At 47.7% G+C, this 22,203-nt stretch overlaps 2 protein-coding genes across 12 annotated transcripts; both read right to left on the bottom strand.

Annotated features, from left to right (window-relative positions):
* Nucleotides 1–1,426: 1,426 nt before the first annotated feature.
* LOC120665688 lies at nucleotides 1,427–9,637 on the bottom strand. Of its 7 annotated transcripts, XM_039945323.1 has the most exons (7): nucleotides 9,169–9,198; nucleotides 7,402–9,047; nucleotides 4,929–4,965; nucleotides 4,458–4,567; nucleotides 3,990–4,361; nucleotides 2,239–2,977; nucleotides 1,427–1,806 (listed from the first exon to the last, which is right to left on the bottom strand). In XM_039945323.1, the coding sequence occupies exons 4-7, from the start codon at nucleotides 4,545–4,547 to the stop codon at nucleotides 1,718–1,720; spliced, it is 1,290 nt and encodes a 429-aa protein (XP_039801257.1). In that variant the 5' UTR covers nucleotides 4,548–4,567; nucleotides 4,929–4,965; nucleotides 7,402–9,047; nucleotides 9,169–9,198; the 3' UTR covers nucleotides 1,427–1,717. The 7 variants fall into 7 exon arrangements, with proteins under 7 accessions (XP_039801257.1, XP_039801255.1, XP_039801256.1 ...); XM_039945321.1 differs by lacking the exon at nucleotides 4,929–4,965 and having other exon boundaries at nucleotides 8,980–9,047; nucleotides 9,169–9,398; XM_039945322.1 differs by lacking the exon at nucleotides 9,169–9,198 and having other exon boundaries at nucleotides 7,402–9,148.
* A 6,044-nt stretch (nucleotides 9,638–15,681) lies between these two features.
* On the bottom strand, nucleotides 15,682–22,203 carry LOC120665686 (membrane-bound O-acyltransferase gup1-like). 5 transcript variants are annotated; one of them, XM_039945313.1, is made up of 19 exons: nucleotides 21,810–21,889; nucleotides 21,668–21,727; nucleotides 21,399–21,580; nucleotides 21,271–21,319; nucleotides 20,724–20,827; nucleotides 20,558–20,622; nucleotides 19,862–19,932; nucleotides 19,441–19,500; nucleotides 18,681–18,794; nucleotides 18,463–18,587; nucleotides 18,305–18,356; nucleotides 17,869–17,931; nucleotides 17,577–17,686; nucleotides 17,259–17,351; nucleotides 17,081–17,162; nucleotides 16,641–16,718; nucleotides 16,279–16,354; nucleotides 16,120–16,169; nucleotides 15,682–16,040 (listed from the first exon to the last, which is right to left on the bottom strand). In XM_039945313.1, exons 2-19 carry the CDS (start codon nucleotides 21,671–21,673, stop codon nucleotides 15,999–16,001), a joined length of 1,422 nt encoding a protein of 473 aa, XP_039801247.1. In that variant the 5' UTR covers nucleotides 21,674–21,727; nucleotides 21,810–21,889; the 3' UTR covers nucleotides 15,682–15,998. The 5 variants fall into 5 exon arrangements, with proteins under 5 accessions (XP_039801247.1, XP_039801246.1, XP_039801248.1 ...); XM_039945311.1 differs by having other exon boundaries at nucleotides 15,717–16,040; nucleotides 21,672–21,727; nucleotides 21,810–22,203; XM_039945312.1 differs by lacking the exon at nucleotides 19,441–19,500 and having other exon boundaries at nucleotides 21,672–21,727; nucleotides 21,810–22,198.

The raw sequence follows: 22,203 nt of genomic DNA, 5'->3' as shown, positions 1-22,203 counted from the left end.
GGCTCGACAAGACACGGAAGTACACAAAGAAAATGCCAAATACATCTAGTGTATGTTGCTTAAAATTCTTGCAATATTTTATCAAGATTTAGTACTACTTGCTAAATAACAAGGTTGGATGTTTTTGCAGGGTGGTGATGTAGAAACTCAAGTGCCAATGCAGGTTCATAAGCACTGCAATGCGTTCACTAGCTTCACAGATTTGCTAATGGTAATATTTATATTGTTCTACTGCAACTTCTTTGAACACATCTCAATATTGCCCAATTTAATTTTTTTTCTTTGCATTTGCAGGGTTCTAGAGAAATTGATGATATGTCTGTCCAAGATCTTTTTTAGGTCCCCGATATAGCAGTATGGCACATGGGAGCTTATTTCCTTCTTTTGGGATGTATGTGCTGTACACTTGGTGAAAATTCAGTGCTAGGCTATGCTAACTGATGGCTTTTGGTGGAGATTCAGTGACCAGTAAACTCTAGGTTATTGCAAAAATCTAAAGTGAAACTGATGCCTTTTGGTTTTTTAGTGCATGAATCTGCACAAAAAGATAGTATGAAACATGCTTATTTAATTATGAAAATATAGTGGTGGATGTTTTTGAACTGCCTACTGCCTGTTTATTCTGTCAATCTCGAGATCAACTCGTCAGAACGGCGCCCCTGCACCTTTCTATCCCGAGATGGGCCTATGAGCTGGGCTGACTTTTATGTATTGAGGAAAGTAAAATCTGTAGGCAACGCCGGAGCAGGGGGTTCGAGGATCGTGGGTGTGCGGCTTGAGGGTGATAGTCTCGTGGTGGAGTTCAGGTGGCTGCTCGGGCTTGCAGCAGGCTGCGGCTTATGTCGTGGCCCAGCGTTGGTGAGGTGGCTGCTCGGGCTTGCAGCAGGCTGCGGCTTATGTCGTGGCTCAGCGTTGGTGACGACGGTGCAATCTTTGCGGCTTGCTGTCAGCTTCTCTCCCAGGTGGTGGTGGTGTAGCGTTGTGTTGTGTGTGTGTGTTTTGTTTGTGTGGTGTACGCTTCGGCGCGTTATGTACGAATATTTTTTCTTTTTCTTCTTATATGCCAGAGCAGTGCTCCTGCTATTATTTCAAAAAAAAAGTAAAATCTGTAGCAACCGTTGGATGAATAGTGGATGGCATCCGGCAAGGGGAAAGGCAGCGGTAACTTTCCTTCGAGACGTCAGAGAATCCACACCGAGCCTGAGAACTTACTATCAGACTTGAGGAATTTTTTTTTTAAAAAAAAAGAATTGTTCTATGTGAAGCAAGCCAGCTACAAAGTGCTAGACGAAATTGGCACTGCCCAGGTTTTGGAACAAGAAGATTTTTCACTCATCTAGTTGTAGCAGCTTTCTTCCAACGCAAGAGCTCATTTCAAAGTTTCGCAAGCATGTATCGGCCGACGCAAAGTCCGAGACTCGGAGTCTAATAGAACAGGAGACAAATCTTTTTGTATAAGCGCCTATACTGGATTCTCACCATCTGTGTTTTGGGCAAACACATGTGCTAACACACAAGGGCCTGCCGCATCTGGCTTTGGCCACTATACACACACGCACAGATGCCCCGCTGCTGCTTTATATCCCGATCCATATACACGCTCTCCAAGTATACAGCATCACCTCCAGCCTGGGTGCGTTATTCTGCGCCTACAACCGTCTCGGAACAGCAGTTCTGCTTGTTCTGGACTAATTTTAGTTTCGAACAGCTGTCCTCGTCATGGCAGACCCATCAGCATACACATGAGCAGTGTGAGGGCCCACTGCCAAAGGCAAGAAGAATACCTTTGTGTGCCATATGCTGCAATTGCATAAACAATGGATGGTCAGTAGCAAGTGAGGAAATGTTGATAGCATTTGAAGAAGGAGATGCAAGGTAGCAATTGAGCAGTTTGCACTCCAGAATTGTGGCAACTCGCAAGGATGATGCAGTGAATGAAATGAAATCAGAGAATTCATTTAGACCGTGGTGCACTATTGTAGTTCCATTCAATATGTGTGACCTTGCATTGCTACTAGGAAAACTACTAAAGTAGAAGTACAAAAGTTTCACTGATTGGATATTCTTCAAATTTTGGGAATAGAGCTACAAGAAAAAAAAAAGAAACCGCCAACACCACTATTTGTTTACTTTGAAAAATCATATCGCTCATAATCTTTATGAACAAGTATTTCTTTAAAATAAGAGCACCTGGTGGTTGAGAAAACACAAATAAGGACCAAGCGAGAAATGACTCACATGAATGAGGAGCAGGGGCCACAGCTGGTGTTGGAGCAGGATGATGTCCAGGAATGCGAGGTGCTGTATGCAAATGGGGCTTCACAAGTGCTGAAGAAGGAGCGAGGGCACTGTTGTGTCTCCTGGGATTATTAGGAGAGTGATGAACAGAAGGCGATGGACTAATGGATGGTGGCAGCACTGCACAAGGTATGGTTGCAGGGGAAGCATAATGATGGTTGCTAGCTACTGGTTCAGCAGTTGGGCCTACAGGAGCTTTATTCTTTGGCTTCTTGGTGTATCCGTATGCACAAGATGGGGATGGAGATCTATATTTGGGCTGTTGGACAGGAGAATGTACAGGAGCAGGAGATGGAGCAAAATGCTTCTTGTCCTCATGAATATTGTGATGGTGGTGGTGGTGTTCATGGTGATGATGGTGGTGGTGGCGGTGGCGGTGGTGGTGGTGGTGAGGACGATCTTGATAAGGCATAGGTGCCGGACTAGGTGCATCAGTACCACCCTCCCTGTGCAAAGAATGTCTAAGATAAGAAGAAAGGCTTATCTGCTTTACTCTGCCAAACACTGTGTGATTCAGTCCCAAGTTTCCTGAGGACGAATTAGCAATTGTTTGGGCCAACTGCTTCATCCTTGGAACGGATGGCTGATGATTCCCAACTTCAAGAACTATGGAGGCCTCAACAATTGTTGGAGGAGCAACCGTTGAACCTTTTGAATTCGTCAATTTGATGTAGAGGTTCTGCAAAGTACAAGAAAGGTGACTCAGTTGAACTAACAGGAACAAGATCTAACAGTTGAATTCGTCTTCAGTTGAACTTGTGTGGCCTTTGCAGCACGTTATTTCCCCATCCCAAAATTTTTAATGCCCAACAAATAAGAGTTATTACTCATTAGTCCTAAGGCAAGGAGCAACTGTGAATGACAAAAACAAAAATAGTAGTGATCTCTCCACATTCTTCATGCACTACATGACCACCTCTTACTGACTTGCTAAAACATTTGTAATACATAGAGAAATATCTTCTTTCATTGTTATTTTTAAAATCTTTGCCCGAGTTTACTTTTTAAAAAAGATGGTAATCAGTATCAGTTCAGTCACCAGCATACTAGTGATTACATGGGATAACCAGTGCTAAAGTGTCCTAACCAGCCATTATATGCTAATAAGTACTGGCGCCCATCCTTGTGTATGACACCTACCAAACCCATTTTTAAACCATCACATTTCCTTTTGTAAGAGTACAAAGTTCTAGGATAACATCCTTGTGTATGACACCTAGCAAACCCATTTTTACACCATCACATTTCCTTTTGTAAAAGTACAAAGTTCTAGGATAACATCCTGTAGTTCACTAGTTCATATACAATGCTTGCAAGTTCTACTATTCTCTTATACATGCACAAATGCTGCCACATAGACCATATACATCCGATTCACAAAGGACAAAATGATGCAAGCTATACTCCATCAAGTGCCCAGTTACTCACACACAAATACAAGGAATCGAACATGCATGCATGCTGATTAATTGCATGCCCATCAGGTCATAGAAATTAAATGTACTGTGCATGTTTACATGCAAGATCAGGAACCCAATGAAAACAAGCAGGCAAACAGTCAAACCATTCAGATGTAGTCCAAAACAATTTCGGGCAAAAAGATTAATACACTATCAATAGTATAGTACTGCAGATAATGATGTAATAGTAAAAAAAGGGTAAAACAGAAATTTAACCTAACTGATACTAACCTCATAAGGATTGAGACGTATTCCAGACTTCATTTGGTGTTTCAACTCATTTGTTTTCTCTTTTACTTTGTAGATTGGGAAATTCAGAGTGAAGTTGAAAGATGCATAGGGTTTCTGAAGAAGAAACGCAGCCTGTGGAGGGATAATGGTAACTCCACCAGGGAACTTAACCACCTCAAAATTTGATGAACTCCCAAATAGAGACTCTGTCAGGTGGAGTTTTGATTGTTCTACAACCAAGGACATAAAAGAAGCCCTAAGGATGCTCAACCAAGTTGGTGACATAGTTGAGAATATTGGATAAGGAATAATACTGAAGATCACATATGTCCAGTTTGATGCACCTAATGGTTGTAGAAAATTAATAACCACCTGTACAATCATTTGGAATTTGGAAATCAGCATGATAGAACATTGGATACACTGTGCATGACAAGAAGAACATAAATGTACAACGTTGTGACTTACAGTTGAGTTAGGGATGCCAACTTCCTCATAGATGTCAAATTCAAGCTTAGATGTACTTCCACTCAGCTCAGAAACTGTCTTCTGTAGCATAAAGCTTGCCACAATATCAGCTGCCAAAATAGCATGACTTCAATGGTAAAAACACTGGTATTTATCAACAAATGAAACTAAAAGTTACACCTAGTATCTATGTCAATATAATTTTAGTAGTTATATTCAAGGACATATCTAGTGCTCCCAATGAGTTAGACGCTCCCATGGTCACGATGCATGGTTGAATCACTAAAAGTGCATGAAAAACTCCAAACAAAATTTTATGAAGTTGGCATGATGCTCCCATGGTTGGAATTTTGATGCTTCTAGAGTGCCTAACCCGCTGGGAGCACTAGATATGTTCTTGCCAGTTCTGCGACACAGATGCTGCACAAGCCAAAAGTGAAACCAGAATAGTATCTTGCACAATGGAACTACCTGAATTAATGTTTGAACACAACTCATAGCTTTGTATATGATGGAGAGAATAATTGCTGAACCATTTGAGGAGCAACAAGAACATTAGGAAGACGAGGAGCAGAACCCACGGCGGTGACAGGAAGGCAAGACCCATCACCAACCATGATAGAAGAAGGACAAGCGGGGTGTGGGGGTCGGACAGAAGAGAGAATACCAGCATCTGGAGTGGTGTGGAATGAGGCACCCGAGTCGGCGATCCACTCGGTGCTGGCCGGCGGCGTCAGTCCCATGGTGCTGAAGGACTGCGCCAGTGCGGCCTGGTCCCACCCCCCAGGCCAGGTCGGCTGCTGGCTGGGCTGAGCGGGCGGAGTCCAGGACGGCGCGAAGAGAGGAGCAGCGCTAGTGAACATGGCCGTCGGGTGGAGCTAAGGACGAGGCCCCACTCCCGGACCCTGGAACGGCCACATCGAGATGCGCCCTGACCATGGGTTGCTGAAGGATGGCCAGGGCGTACCTCTAGGGGCAGGGGCTGGAGCGGGAGCGGGAGCCGGTGTCGGCGCGCCCAGACGGCCCCCACCGGTACTGGTACCCCTAGAAGCAAGGCCACCGGTGCCACCACTTCTCCCTCGGCGGCGACGTCCACGCCCCCCCCCCCCTCCGGTCTGCCCAGCGGGAGCAGCACCGAGCAGGGAGGTGGCAGGAGCAGCGGAGGAGGTCGGTGGAGCAGCAACGAGCGCGGAGGGGGTGGGCGAGGACGATCCGGGCGCGAGACCCCTGGTGATCTCCTCGAAGGCGAGATCGTCCCGGACCTGCAGGAAGGTGGGGAAGGGCCTCTGACGGGCGATCCAGCCCTTCAGGTGGTCGTAGGTGTTGCTCAGGCCCCGCAGGACATTGAGCACCAATACCCGATCGGACACTGGATCCCCGAGGTCGTGAAGAGCATCGGCCATGCTCTTCATCCGCCGGCAGTACTCACCGACGGAGAGGTCCCCCTGCACGAAGGTGCGGAAGGTGGCGTCGAGCTGGAGGGCGCGGTACTCGGCGTTGCCGAGAAATTGGCCCTCGAGCGCCACCCAGGCCTGCCGCGCGGTGCCGCCGTGGACCCTGACGAGGTCCTGAAGATCCAGGGAGATGGTCCCGAAGATCCAGGACATGGCGACGCTGTCGAGGCGCAGCCACGCCACGTCCCGTGCCTCGATCGGTAAGTCGACGAGGACGTGGTCGTCGAGGGCGTAGCGGCGGAGGGCGAGCAGAACCTGGTCCCGCCAGCGGCCGTAGGAGGACGCGGGGTCGAGGAGGACGGAGACCAGGGCCCTGATGTTCTGGACCCCGGCGGCCTGGAAGTGGAGCTGGGCGACCATGGGGTCGGTCGGGTCGTACCGGGCTCCAGATCCAGCGGGCGGGGCACGGCGGGAAGAAGAGGCGCCTGGCTCGGGGTCGACAGGCAGCTGGCCGGAGGAGGCGCAGAGGAAGCGCTCCGCCTCGGTGACCCGGAGAGCGGAGGCGTCGACCGCGGCGTGCTCGCGCTCCCAGGCGAGGGCAGCCACGCGGACCCGCTCCTGGGCCGCCGAAGTCTCCGACTTGGCGGCGAGGAGGGCCGCGGCGAGGGCGGCGTCGGCCTGCGGCCCGCGGAGGGCGGCGGCGGAGAGCGGCGCCTCCGCAGGAGACATCCCGAGCCCGGTCCACGCGGCGGCGGCGACGGGATCCTGCAGGGCGGCCGGATCGGCGCCCGCGGCCTACAGCAACTGCGCCGCGGCCCGCAGGACGGCCGGATCGATGGCGACGGCGGCGGCGCGGTGGGCTGTGGTGGCCGCAGCGGACAGGGCCGGCTGCAGGGGACCGTCGGGGGTTCCCGCGCCTGGGCACATGCCTTGAGTAGGGAGGGCGGTGTCCAAGGCCTGCTGCAGAGGCAGGGCCGGCTGCAGGGGCCGCCAGGGGCAGCTCCCGCGCCTGGACCCGCGCCTGGAGCCGGGAGGGCGGCGTCCAGGGCTCCTGCGGCGGCGGCGGCGGCCGCGTCCTGCCCAAGAACGGCGGCAAGGGCCACCGCGGGGCCTCTTGGGTCCAGGGAGGGCGGCGGCGGATCGGGGCCCCTCGGGTCGGGCCCAGGCGGCGACGGCGGGCTGCAGGGGCCCCGCGCCAGCCGAAGCAGCGGCGGCGGTGGTGGGCTGCAGAGAGGCGGCGGGGCGGATCTGAGGCCCAGCCGCGGCGGCAGCCCACGCAGAGGCAGCGCCCGGCGCAGGGGAGGAGGAGGAGGGAAGAGGAGGGAAGGAGCAGGGGGAGGGGGCCGCGCCGGCGGCCAGCCATTGCGCCGGCGGCGGCGGCTGCGGCAGGGGAGGTAGGGGAGAAGAGAGAGGAGAGAGAGAAACCCTAGGCTATTGATACCATGATGGAGAGAATAATTGCTGTATTCCTCCAACCCTAGAAGGGTGGGTATATACAACACCTATACATGGGCCTCTATACACATGGGCTCAATATACTCCAACAGTATACATGCGGAAGATAGAAGTGTTGATACTCATGATCGTTACTGGTCATCCAAGTCAAGCATCAAAACCACCACCCTACATCTAATCAAGAAAATAAAAGTATCAACTTTCCTAGTCTTTATGATCAAAGCAATTTTGACAGATCAAATTCTGCATAGGGATGCAAGTTTGGGTCATCGGGTAGATCTAAACTCGTCCAAATGAGCTACTCCAGATTTCAAAGCAAGAAAAATGGAACAAAAATGATCTATCGTAGTGATTCACTACTCACTAGACATCCGCTTGCATTCCTACTCATACAGCATCCAATATTTTAATTTCCTTATCTGTTATGTGTTGAATACCCCAGTTGACGATTATAAATAACTGATCTATCGTAGTAACACTTTAATTTATGTAAAAAAAATTGAATGAAAAATATATACCTCCTAGTAGTCATATAGTCACTTCCAATAGTAAATGCTGCTTATCATCGTTGGATTATCAAATGGAATATGATTTTTTTTCTTCCAAAACAATGCTGCCAATTTGTAACATCGCCATTTGAAGTGTTGGGCTACTCTATCATGGAAATATTTGTTAGCGTCTTCTAACATCACCACCCCATATGCAATGACTTCTTTATCACGGCAAATTTTGTCGAGATATTCTGACATCACCATTCAACAAACTATGATGTCCTCTACCGCGGCAGTTTTTGTCGGACCTTCTAACATCATCATTCAATAGAAGTGCTATCCTTTCTATTTTGGAAGTTTGCCAAAGCTTTGTAATAACTATTTTATATAAATCATTGCCTTGCACGGCAATTTTTGTCGGTATCTTTGAAGTCCAACATAACCAAGAGATAAGTTAAGGAAACTTAAATATTTCCATCAGCGGCACCGACTAAGAAACTTTTTTTTCTTTTCCGAGCACAGAAGAAAATATTATCTCCACTTGGCTTCTAGAGAAAATCCGGAGAGAGAACAAGCCACTGCTCACCGGCTCACCGCAAAATTAATCATCCAGTTTGATAAGAGGTAAACAAAATTCAGTTTGATAAGAGGTAAACCCTTGAAATTGTTTTTAGTAAGTGTTCACAACGGACGGCTGAAAGGCACATACCAGTCTACCAGAGGTACCACCTGAAAACAGAATACAATGGCCCAACCCAAATTGGCAATCCACGCAAAAATCTCCGACCGGCACCATATAGGGAAATGCTGATACGGTAAAACTGAATGTGGCAGCACCCAACCATCCAGGGAACAGAACCATCTTTTTTCCACTAGGCACATATATAGGTCGGCCTCTTATTTCCTATCCTGTCCGCTATCAAGAACGGCACTTGAAAACAGCTGCACTGCACATACATTAAGAGCAGCACAGCACGGATCACATCAATACACGTGAGTCCTTTGGCTATGCCACCTAAATGTTGCGCTAGAATCTAGCATTCACACACTAATAACAGCGTATCTAAGAAAGTGACATAAGCGCACGGAAAGTGGCCAAGTTGCTCCGGCAAAGAAACAGGAGACGCAACTGAAAAATCCGTCGAATTTGATCAAGTTGCCATCTAAGGAAGCGAACTTTACAGCTTTGCTGCAGATGAAGAATCCAAGAACAATCGGACGCCGCGCTCCAATCCGCACGAACTACTGAGCTGAAAGCTAACAAGTCAATCGCTAAGTCACTGCCCGTGGAGTCCGTACGACGAAAGGGATTTTAAAAAAAAGGAGGAAGACGGAAGCAAGGCGCGCGAGATCCCGCAATGCGGGTCTGACCTGCGAACGCGCCGCCCGGATCCGGCGCGGCGCCGCCGCCGCGCCGCCCCGCGAATGGCGGGAGCAGGAAGAGCGCGGAGAGCGCCACGGCGGCGCCGAGCAGCAGCGCGGCCACGCATTGCGGCCGCACGGCCCCGCGGCACCAGCTGCTACACCGCCCCCCTATTCCTCTTCCTCCGCCTCCTCCGCCGCCGCTTCCTCCTGGCCCTCCCTCCGCCGGCGTCGGCTGCTGCCGCCCCCCGCCCTCCTCCTTCCCCATGCCGCGAGCGCTCACGCATCGCCGCCCGCAGCCATTGCCGCCGCTCCGGCGAGGCTGAGCAGGCTAGGGCCCGGGTCTCCCCGGCGCACGCGGTGCTGCCGCCGCGCACGGGCGGTCGGGTGGTGGTGGTGACCGGTGGGATGGTCGAGCGGGGGAAGAAGAGGAGGGAGTAGTGCGTCGCGGAGTGATGGCTGCTTCGCGTTTTGTCCGAGCCCGTGAGCAGACGTGTGGGACTTGTGGGTGAGTTTTTTTTTTTTTGAAAGAACCGTTTGAAATCTTCTGCGATTTGTGTTTGGAATTATTTCAAAAAAAATTGTGTTTGAGGTTCATTTGCTCAGAATTTGCTCGGGGTTCAGGTATCTGTGTCTTCTCTCTAGTGATAGGTTTTGTTTCGCGTGAAGTGTGGGGTAGGGTTGTTTTTTTATGGTCGGGGAGAGTGAAACCTCTCAAAGTAGATCGTGTACGGCCAGTAGGATCGGAGGAGGATATACGGGTTTGTGTTAGTTTTATAGTAGGTGAACATGATAGCTTCGACCTTTTCCGACTTTTCTTTTAGGAGTACAATCCCTGACCAGAAGCTACAAGATTTCCTCATGCTAGCTTCAGCCTTTTTTATTTTCCTTTTAATAGCATGGATAACCTGTGTCAGGACACGAGAAGCAAATAATGCTTTCATCCTACGTCTAGTTTCTGTTGGTGTATATATTCAGAGTCCCATCTAGAGGCCTATATACAGCTATTATTATACCCACCCTTCTAGGGTTTGGAGGAATACACTAAGTCATTCTTCTACATGGTATCAGCTAGCCATCTCTCTCCCTCTCTTCCTCTAGCCGCCGCTACCGGCACCATGGCCGGCCGGCCGCCGCCCCTCTCCTCCTTCCCTCCCCCCGGAGCGCCGGCTGCGTGGCCTCAGGGCCGGCCACCCAGATCCGCCGCCACCCTGGCCATCCTCGGGCCCGAGCCCGACGCCGCCGCTGCCCCCGCCGCCGCGGGCGCCGGGGGTGCCGCTACCGCCACCACCGCCCTCCTCCTCCCTGGACGCGCCGTTCTCCGCCACTGCCTTCCGCGGGAAACAGATCGTCGCCGGAGTAGTTCCTCGGCAACGCCGAGTTCCGCGCTCTCCAGCTCAACGCCACCTTCCGCACCTTCGAGCAGGGAGACCTCTCTGTTGGTGAGTTCTGCATGAGGATGGAGGGCATGGCTGATGCTCTTCACGACCTCGGGTGCCCGGGGCCCGACCGGGCCTTGGTGCTCAATGTCCTGCAGGGTCTCAACTCCACCTATGACGACCTGCGGACATGGATCACCCGCCAGAGGCCCTTCCCCTCCTTCCTGCAGGTCCGAGATGACCTCGTTCTCGAGGAGATCATCAGGGGCCCTGCGACCGGCTCGTCCTCATCCTCCTCCACCGCGCTCGCGGCTGCTCCACCGGCTTCCCCTGCCTCGCCAGCCACCTCCCTCCTTGGTGCTCCTCCCACCGGGCAGCCCGGTTGTGGGGGGGCCGTGGTGGACGTCGTCGGCGAGGGGGACGTGGTGGTGGTGGTACTGGTGGCCCTGCTTCTGGTGGTGCTGGTACCGGTGGTGGTTCTGGTGGTGGCCGTCGGGGCACAACGACTCCGGCTCCTGCTCCCGCTCCTGCCCCTGCCCCTAGAGGTACGCCCTGGCCATCCTTCAGCAACCCATGGTCAGGACGCATCTCGATGTGGCCGTTCCAGGGTCAGGGGGGGCTCTCACCCACAGCTCCAGCCGGCGGCCATGTTCACCGGTACTGCTCCCCTGTTCGCGCCGTCCTGGACTCCACCCGCTCAGCCCAGCCAGCCATCGACCTGGCCTAGGGGTGGGACCAGGCCGCGCTGGCGCAGTCCTTCAGCACCATGGGGCTGACACCGCCGATCAGCACCGAGTGGATCGTCGACTCGGGTGCCTCCTTCCACACCACCCCTGATGCCGGTATCCTCTTTTCTATCCGACCCCCACATCCCTCTTGTCCTTCTTCCATCATGGTTGGCGATGGGTCTTGTCTTCCTGTCATCGCCATGGGTTCTGCTCATGGTTCTTTCCGTCTTCCCAATGTTCTTGTTGCTCCTCAGATGATTCATAATCTTCTTTCCATTCGCCAGTTTACTGCTGACAATTCTTGTTCCATCGAATTTGACTCCTCTGGTCTTACTGTGAAGGATTCGGCTTCCCGGCGTCCGCTCCTCCGATGTGACAGTTCGGGGCCCCTTTACACCCTTCGTCTTCCTGCTTCCGCTGCTCCGCCTTTGACTTTTTCTTCGTCTACTGCATTTGCCGCGACGCCGTCTTCCACCACCTGGCACCGCCGGCTTGGTCACCCCGGCCGTGACGTTTTGGCTCACCTTAATCGTAGTACCGATGTTCCTTATACTAGGGCTCCTGCTGAGCACCTCTGTCATGTGTGCCAAATTGGTCGTCATGTTAGACTTTCTTTTTCTTCTTCTTCTTCGCATGCGACGCATGCTTTTGATCTTGTTCACTATGACCTGTAGATTTCTCTTATACCTAGCATTTCTGGTTATAAATACTATCTGGTGGTGGTTGATGATTTCTCTCATTACTCTTGGATTTTTCCATTGCGCGCCAAGTCTGAGACCTTTCCCACCCTCCTCCACTTCTTTGTCTGGGTGTCCACTCAGTTCGGCCTCACCATTAAGGTCGTCTAGTGTGACAACGGGTGTGAGTTCGACACCACTACCTCCCATTCTTTCTTTCTCTCTCGGGGTGTTCAGCTGCACATGTCTTGTCCGTATACCTCTCCACAGAACGGCAAGGCTGAGCGGATGATTCACACGACGAACGACGTCATGCGCACCCTTCTGATCTAGGCCTCTCTGCCTCCCCGCTTCCGAGCTGAGAGTCTCCACACTGCCACCTACTTGCTCAACCGCCTTCTGTCCACGGCTTCCCCTGCTCCCACTCCACACCACGCTCTTTTTGGTACCCCTCTTCACTATGACCACCTTCATGTCTTCGGATGTGCATGTTATCCTAACATCTCCGCCACTGCTCCTCATAAGTTGGCACCCCGCTCGACTCGTTGTGTGTTTTTTGGTTACTCCCCTGACCACAAGGGGTACCGATGCTTTGACCTCACCTCTCACCGGGTCCTCATCTCCCGACATGTTGTGTTTGACGAGTCGAATTTTCCCTACTCTACCTCCTCTACACGTTCCCCTGACCCCGAGTTGGAGTCCTTGTTTTCGCCTGCCCTGGTGGTTCAGCCACCTTTGTCTGTTTGTCCTTTTCTTACAGGTTTTCCTGGTACACCGGCACCGTCTCCGGTGATCTCTGCTGCGCCTCGCGCGGCTCCGGTGCCTTCTCTCGTGCCACGTGCGGCCCCGGTGTCTCCTTCTGCGCCACGCGCGGCCCCGGTGCCTCCTTCTGCGCCTGCGCGCTACGCTCAGCCGGTGAAGGTGTACCGGCGTCGTTCGGTGCCGGCATTGGCGCCGACTCTGGCTCCGGAGGCTCCTGCGTCGCCTACACCGGAGCAGTCACCGCCGCCACATACACCGGCGCCGTTGCCACTGCCGCCTCCACCGCATCGCTCTCGTGTCGAGCCGGCGGTGTACCACCCGCCCGTCATCCATCGAAACTCTGGTCATATTCATCCCATGGTGACTCGGCGGATGGCCTCTCAGCCCGCGACTCTCTTCGCCACCGAGGAAGAGTCTCGGATCTCTCCGGTACCCTTCTCTGTCCGCGATGCCCTGGCGCATTCTCACTGGCGTCGCGCGATGGAAGAGGAGTACGCGGCTCTTCTTGCCAACCAGACATGGGACCTCATGCCACGTCCGTCTGGTTGCAATGTGGTCACTAGCAAGTGGATCTGGACGCATAAGCATCGGACTGATGGCACACTGGATCGCTACAAGGCTCGCTGGGTTCTCCGGGGTTTCACCCAGCGGCCTGGTGTGGACTATGATGAGACCTTCAGTCCAGTGGTGAAGCCTGCTACAGTGCGCACGGTCCTCTCGCTCGCTCTCTCTCGCTCTTGGCCTGTGCACTAGCTGGATGTGAAGAATGCGTTTCTCCATGGCACTTTATCAGAGGCAGTCTACTGTAGTCAGCCAGCGGGATTTGTGGACTCCAGTCGTCCGGACATGGTCTGCGAGCTCAACAAGTCTCTCTATGGTCTGAAGCAGGCTCCTCAGTCTTGGTATTCTCGGTTCGCCACGTTCTTACTGACATTGGGGTTCACCGAGGTCAGGCCTGACACTTCTCTGTTCATCTACCGCCGTGGGGATGAGACTGCCTACCTGCTACTCTATGTTGATGATATTGTGCTCACAGCCTCTAGTCAGTAGTTGCTTCAACACATCTTCTCCTCTCTGCAGCAGGAGTTTGCTATGAAGGATCTTGGTCAGCTCCATCACTTCTTGGGTGTTACTGTTGAGCCTCGCTCGTCTGGCCTTCTCCTTCACCAGCGGCAGTATGCACTTGATATTCTGGAGCGGGCTGAGATGAGTGATTGCAAGCCATGCTCCACTCCTGTCGACACTCAGGCGAAGCTGTATGCTGCTCTGAGTGATCCCGTGGCTGATCCTACTGCCTACCGGAGTCTTGCTGGAGCCTTGCAGTACCTCACTTTCATCAGGCCGGACCTCACATATGCCGTTCAGCAGGTCTGCCTTCATATGTATGATCCCCGGGAGTCACATCTTGCTGAAGCGTCTATTCCGCTACGTCCGTGGCACTGTTGACTTCGGCCTGGTTCTTCACCGATCTCCCTCTGCTGAGCTGGTTGTCTACACCGACACTGACTGGGCTGGCTGTCCGGACACTCACCGCTCCACTTCCGGCTATGCCGTCTTCCTGGGCGGCAACTTTGTCTCCTGGTCGTCCAAGCGGCAGCCGGTTGTCTCCCGCTCCAGTGCCGAGGCGGAGTACCGTGCTGTCGCTAACGGCGTGGTGAGGGCGTCCTGGGTTCGACAGCTCTTAGCGGAGCTCCATAGCCCGCTCGCCAAGAGCACGCTCGTCTACTGCGACAACGTCAGCGCCGTATATCTCTCCACCAACCCCGTTCAGCATCAGCGGACGAAGCATGTAGATCGACTTGCACTTCGTCCGCGACAGGGTCGCTATCGGCGATGTTCGGGTCCTCCATGTCCCGACCACCTCCCAGTTTGCTGATATTTTCACCAAGGGTCTCCCCTCCTCGACTTTCTTGGAGTTTCGCTTCAGCCTCAACATAGCAGGTGACTAGTTGTGGCTGTGGGGGGTTGTCCCTGTGTGTCATTTCTTTGTTGTCCAGTCTTGAACTCCGCTGCGCCGGTAGTTCAGACTGCGGGGGGTGTTGGTGTATATATTCAGAGGCCCATCTAGAGGCTCATGTATAACTACTATTATACCCACCCTTCTAGGTTTGGAGGAGCAATTCATTCTTCTACAGTCTTTTAGGAGCACAAGCGGTAGCGCGTGATCTGTGGCTAGAAGCGACAAAATTCCCTAATGCTAGCTCCATCCTTGTCCTAGCCTCCCTTTTTGTCACTTTTCTCTAAAGTAACATTCCATTTTTAGAAACTTTTTCATAAGTATTTTGGAAAACTTTTACGCTACAGTTGGGGATATTTTTTCTAAAAATTCTTAAATATACCTATTGATGGGAACTTTCCAATTAGTATATATTTTAAGGAGAAATTTTGAGGAGATTTCTAGAAAGTATTTTTAGGAGAACTTTAAATAAATGTTCTTGCAAATATTTTCAAATAAGTTTTCTAAAAACTTCTTCATATAATGCTTTTGGATTTCTTCTAAAAAGTCTTCATATAATGTTGACTTTTCATGATATGGGCAGTTAGAACTATATATGGTACAGGTATTCCTGCTTTATGCATGGTTTTGTACCTCCTTTTTTGAGAGGTTATTGTATAATCAACGAAATAATAGTGCAAATCAATCAGTTCTCTAGCACACAGGATGGTAGGAAACCATATCTCGACTGGCTACTATCAGTTGACTCTATCCTTGCCTCCTTGGTAATGAGGTTTTATGTCTGCCAAATGTTAGTGTGTTGCTACTACTTAAATGATCAGGAACTTATCAGATGATGTATGAATATCTCCATGCCACGCACCAAAGCAACATTTCAGAATCTGGAACCAAATAGAAACTTGTTTCTTTCTTTTCAAAAAAAAAAAACTTGTTTCCAGCTCTAGCTTATATGTTTACGGTCAAGTACATTCCACCCAAGTTCCGACACAAGTTCCAGCCACTAAGCCACGAAACATTCGTTTTGAGTTGGTTTAACAAGACATTCACTACCAAATTCACAAATCCTCCAAGTGAGTCATACCGTGAATATATTTTCAAACAGAAATCATAATCAGAACTTGGCCTATGCAAGTTGCCAGCAGGCTAATCAGTAAAGACCTTGCCTCTATTCTAAATCAAAATCATATGTCAGCGCATACAGGAACTAATTGCCCCTCGAATGCATGATGTGTCTAGAGCAAATACAACAAATGAAAAGGAAAAGGAAAAGAAAGAATAGTTTCCTTGAGTGTGTCCTACATGTGAGTAAAAACTGGATACATGATCGCCAGCTCCATCACCCCTGGCTGCTGCTAGCTTCGGATATATGGAACATCAGCTGCAGGGCACAATGTCACCAGCTATGAGCAGAAGTGCACAAAAGTTCAGCTAAAATTGTATTGCGAGCAATCAATCACCTTAACTCCCACGTAGAATGTAGTAAATATGAAAGCAAGGGCAGGCAGGGCTGCAAAATGAGAACATGTATTAGCTATAGAGATCATCAGACCGTTTATGCCTGACTGAATAAAATCCGTCACACCTGATGGGTATGATTTATTGATTTTGCAACTCACCTTCCTTCCCAGCCATTTTTGAGATCAGAACTTTAATCCCGGATGGTCCCACGACGTAACCAACAAGGTTTGCCACCTGTGTGCATGAAACATCTGAGAAATAGCATTCACAACTTATGAATGACCAATCTAATATACCACTGAAATTCCTCTATGTCCACAATTGAGCAAATGATCATGGCGCATTCGAGACCATCTGAAATTTCCGTTGAATACAGCTAGACAAATGGTTTCATGTAGTCTCTTAATACTTTTCTTGGATATCAATTATTCAATATCTTTGATACTTTTACTGATCCGTTATCAGGAGAAAATAATTGCATTCTTTTAGCAGTGCATTCAGAAATACACATAGAACATACCATAAGACAGCTGATGGTCACAGCACCGGCAATTGCTTTAAATTCTCGGTGAACAAGCATCCCAAGGGAGCTACTTGCCTGCCAATAATTTAAATGCATATTAGATGGTGGCCTTGTCAAATTTCCATGAAGCATCTTGCAAGAATGCCACAATATTTAAGCATTTTAGAAACTTTCATTCCTGCAGATATCTTCAATCTTTTCTTTACATCATAATGGCATGGAGTTATTTGGATCCTCAATTAATATGCCTTAACTCAATTTATAAATTGGATTAAGTTTCTCAAATAAAGATAATTTGATAGCTTTTAAGTAAATTTACTATCTTGCCATAACTGGCCTGCAACCTTTTGAAACCAGATTCTATTAACTTCTAAGAAAAGCAGATAAGCTTCCAGCACAGCAAATCTACTGAACCACAGTTGTCTGAAAAACTATACCTGAAATTTGTTGGACAGAGATTTGACCAATATCTCTGGAACGAAAAATAAGCAAGTTAACCATGCCCATGAAACAAGTTTCCTGTTTAGAGAATCAAATAGAAGAATCCAAGTCATCACCAATGGATCTGGAAACAAGTAAGCAAGGCTGTCGATTGTAGGATTTTGAAGAAGCTACCATTCCAGATCATGCCACACTGCTACAAACGTGAATATTACCCAGATACTCAGAAGCTTTCTTCGAGAACCACCAAGAGGAATGTATAAGTACCTGCAATAATCATGTGGCTTGTCAAAGAAAGCAAGACAAATGTAACATAGTATAGACATGTACCAACTCTATATATAAGTTTCATTTATGGGATACAAGAAATGATGTAAATCGATGTACATTATACCAAGTAAGAAATTGCTGCAACTTCCATATGCATAAAATCAAAGGTGGCAAAGGAAACAAGTAAGACGTGTGGTAGCAAAGATGAAATTTAAACCAGACCTGACCAACCATCTGTTAAAAGAAGCATGCCAGCTCTTCCAGAAACTCTCCAGATCGTGGCAATTATTTATACACCTAGGCATGTTTTCAGGTGTCTCGACTCCCCCAACCTGCAATGAAGTGCTTCGCTTTAAAACATATCAAGAATATATGAAACAAATGCTGAGATCAGAACAAAGTTGTGTTCATACTGATGCTATCTATTAGATAAAATGAATGTCCAAGACAAGATAAAGCATACAATACACTACATAAAAGCCTGTGCTGATACAAAATTTAAATATTGAATTACCAGTGACCAAAACCGGAAGTAGCGCCAAATAAGAAAGAATTTCAACCACATAAAGTTTAACACCTGTATTGGAAAGTTTGAGAAGTCAATGAGATTGATTATCAACCATAAGAACGAAGTCAATAAGCTACAATATATTAGATAAGAGCAGAGACAGAAGTTTAAAGTATAGCACAAAACCTACCCAAACAACTATAAAACAAAAATGCAATTTCGGAATAGGTCCTGCAAAAGAAAAAACTTATATGCGGCCATGCGGGCAATCAATTCATAAAATCTAAAGGGCACAGTGGAAAAATATCAACTGCTGCAACCTGACTAAAAGGGGATAAAGTTTCGCAAGTGGCAACTTAGAAGCCCTGAGCACGTTTACAGGAAATATAATTTGTATCATACAATGCAATCCTTTTTGTGAGAATGTGCAATATAATCTTACCCCATAACTGATGATGAAGACCTCAAATGGGGATAACTTCTGCCATAATCGGCTGTCATCACTCATCAGAATATTCAATCAATTCAAATTTCAGAATACAATATTAACAATAGAAACAAATAAAAAGTTAGCCATATAATATGAGGAAAAACAAGTACCTTACTACAAAGGAATTGTAGTGGAAACAGTGTGTCATGCCTTCCATAAGAAGGAAACTTAAGATCCACCTCAGACCATACCAAGATATTTGTGTAAATGAATAATTTTTCTGAGGTACTTCTAACTGCAAGATCGCTACATCAAAAACTGGTTAGTACATGAAGACTTAATTAAAAAAATAAGCTTCAATAAAAAAATACCTAGAGGAAAAACTAACCTGAGCAGCAAATGCATTGTATCCAACAATAGGGCCAGCAATGTAGAGTGGAGCATATGTCAAGTAGCATAAATACATGAGGAATGTGTATCTGTCAACATTGAGTCCTCTCTCCTGCCAAGAGCAAGGCTTTATCACCGGATAAAAAGAATAAATAAATATAATTCAGCTTCTAAAGGAATTGCTTAGGCCAAATAGTTGCATCCGCTAAAATTCAACAATGGTATAATGATATACCATACTGGAAATGAATAAAAAAAATGCTAAGTCCTACTTTACAGTCGACAACCTAGAAGATCTATAATGAATTCACCCACAAGTCAACCTGGTGTCAGCAGAACACTAGTCACTCCTTAGTAAGACTTCCTTCACTTATCCTCTCATGGGAGACTTAATTCCTTGCCCCATGCAAATCTCTACACCAGTTATTCTGCACATACCAAAACAAAAACAAAAAAAAGACCTAGTCCATCTAGATAAAAAATACAAGCTTCTAGACAATTTTGAAGGCTCAATTTTAGGAAATCTAAAAGTCAGATGACTTCCACAATAGAGAATCGAGAATCCAGCTGATTATGGATTCTCGATTCTGGGAGTCGTCTGACTTTTGGATTCTCAAAATCGAGCCTTCAAAATCAGCCATAAGCTGAAACAAACAGGGCCTAAAACCAACCTCTTACATGTCTAAAACTAATTGGGTCTATCATGTACGACCTTACCACATTCAACTGTTACAAGAAAAGTTGGAAAAATGAAATACCTGCAAAGCAAAGTAACATGTCTTCCCAGAATAACAAACCTGACATCTTTGCATATGTTTCTGTACCAAGAATACTCATGTTACTATACTAAAGTATCAAACCAGTATTCTGTGTATATGAAAGTTGGAAAATCAACACATGAGTACATTGAAGGTATAGTTAAAAATAAAATATAATAGTTAAAAATAAAATATAGAGTTCTTGATATCCATGAGAACTATGTGTGACAACTATTTAGAAAATAGTACCAACTGCAAACATTGTTTTGAAATCTGACTTGTATACCGATGTGATCAGATGATCAGAATGCACTTCAATCAAACAAGAATGTCAACTAGACAGAATAACTTTTCAAACATTGAAGATCTCATGCTGCAAAACTAACATGTCCAAAAAAAATGACATTAGGGAACATTGTACCTTGTGATCAAAGTGAGAAGAATGAATTGTCCAGCAGTAATCACATCCAAAACTAATCATCCGTAACACAACTGCATGGAAATTAGAAGGTGTAAAAAAATTTGAACCAAGAAACCTACAAAAACTTGATATATAAACACAAGGTATAAAATTGGTGCAATGCTTGTGATTAAATAAATACAAATAAAGTTGTGTGATAATTGGATCACGCCTGATGCAACTTGAAATAATTGGAGAAGCTGCAAGATAATTAACAAAATGAGGTAGCCAGTTCAATGGCATCTGACCTCACAGCATTAGCCAAAATGAAATAGTGGTCAATGACTGACAAAAGAGTACCACGAACCGTTCAGTAACTTCAGTTTATTAACTCAGTGGTTTTAATGTTTTTATGCAACCAGGAGATTTTGATATACCTGGAACCATGTTCATATCAACTGGGATATTAATTATCCACAGTTGATAATTTGTGAACCGGCAACTCTAAGAATATGTCTTTAGAAAAGAAGTGAAGAAACTAGTCTTCTTTAGGTTTCAAAAACAACAATAAATTCTTCAAATATAAACCATTCGATGACTTCCCCAGGATTCGAGGAGCAACCAATCTGAAGAGCTACAATAAGCTTCAATATGCAACAGCACACAATTCATATATGATTTCAATAAATAAATGAGATAGCATAGGATAAAATATACCAAAATTGAAGCATATGTGCCATCGAAATGTACCCCGATAGTTATCTAGAAAAGCAAGATTTTCCCTGTTTAGATACAAAAGTTAAAATCCCATAAAAACGAATAAGAAAAGACATCTTAATAGGATAAACTTCAATATGCAATGCAGCAGCAAAAAGAATCTAACCTGAATGATGAGAACGAATATCCTTCATAAACTCGGTTTAGAATAAGCACAGATAAGTTGAAACTCCAAATGAGGCTTATGCAATACTTATAATTAGCAAATAGCTGCAAAATATAGAACTATGGTCAACAAAGAATGAAATAGACATTCATAAAAATTCCAACAGGAAAAGTGAAAATCTATTAGCTAGTCACTCTACAGCCGTCGATTTGGTTTTAATTGGCAATGCCACTTATTTGTTGGTGACAATCACATAACAAGATGGCTTATTTCTTTAATCTGTTGTATGTTCCTTCTCTTTCTTGGCTTTAACATACTCAAGATTATGTGTATCAATACTTGGAGTAATTTCCTGCTTTTGACACAATGTTCAGAACTAATACATCCTCCAAAACAGGTTCACACACTCCAAAACAAAACATTAAGTGATTATTTCATTACCCCTGAGACCAGATTCTTCCATTTATGTTTATTTGCCATATTATTTGTACACATACAAACAACATAAGGATAAAGAGCAAGAAAGTTCCAACATGGAAGCACTGACCTTCACTATGGAGTAATTAATCAATGAAATTAAAAGAATGAACACAACACTGCCATGAAAACAAACAAGTTAAAAAAAATAAAAAAACAATGAAGAGGCAAAATAATATGGTATTGTGAGTTGCATACCAAGCGCCATGAAGATAATATAGATAGCTCAAGGAGAGTATAAGCCACATCAAAGCAGTCCCTCGGCCCTTCAAGACATAGCAATATCGCAATGTATTGACCACAATCAGAAACGCCCCCATTACAACAGTCAGAATCGGCAGGTTCCCACGGAAGTTTCTCCATTGTGCATCAGACAAGTCCTGCAATATACGACTAATGAAATTAAACGGGCAGCTCCTCAATGTTCAGGTAAGGCACGTGACTGACAAAAATAGATGAAATTTTACCCACATTCAGATGACCGGCAAGTGATCCCGCGCGTAGTCCGTAGAGCCTCCCGGAGTAATCTACAACCACGAAGCAGCTGTGAGCCCGTGAAACGAGCGGCAATTGCGGAGAGATGACGTAAACTGGGTGCTACCAACGTACCGTGCGAGAGACGAAGCGACCTGCGGATCACGACGAGGTAGAAGCCTAGCGCGTACAGAACAAGCGCGACGAGCTCCACCCGCTTCCAGGGCACGCCGCCCATCTCCGCCCAACCTCAAACCTCTCACCTCGCTAGCCGCGTCTGGGAAATGGGGCAGCGAGCGGCGGGAAACACCAGCAAAGAAAGGGCCCCGCTCAGCGATGGATGCGGCGGGGGACGCGCGACTGTGGCCGGGAGCAGAGGCAGCGAGGCTGCCGAGATCCGGGGCTGAACGGCGGCGGACGGTGGCGGCGCTGGCGGCCGCTGCGAGGCTGAGAGGGGAGGAGAGCTGCTGGCCGTTGGATCTGCGTCGGAACAGAACAGCCTCTCATCAGCCAAAGGACTCGGCTGTTT

This window comes from Panicum virgatum, chromosome 3N (assembly GCF_016808335.1).
Source record: "Panicum virgatum strain AP13 chromosome 3N, P.virgatum_v5, whole genome shotgun sequence".
NCBI classification, from domain to species: Eukaryota; Viridiplantae; Streptophyta; class Magnoliopsida; order Poales; family Poaceae; genus Panicum; species Panicum virgatum.
This window is presented reverse-complemented; position numbering and strand designations above follow the sequence as displayed.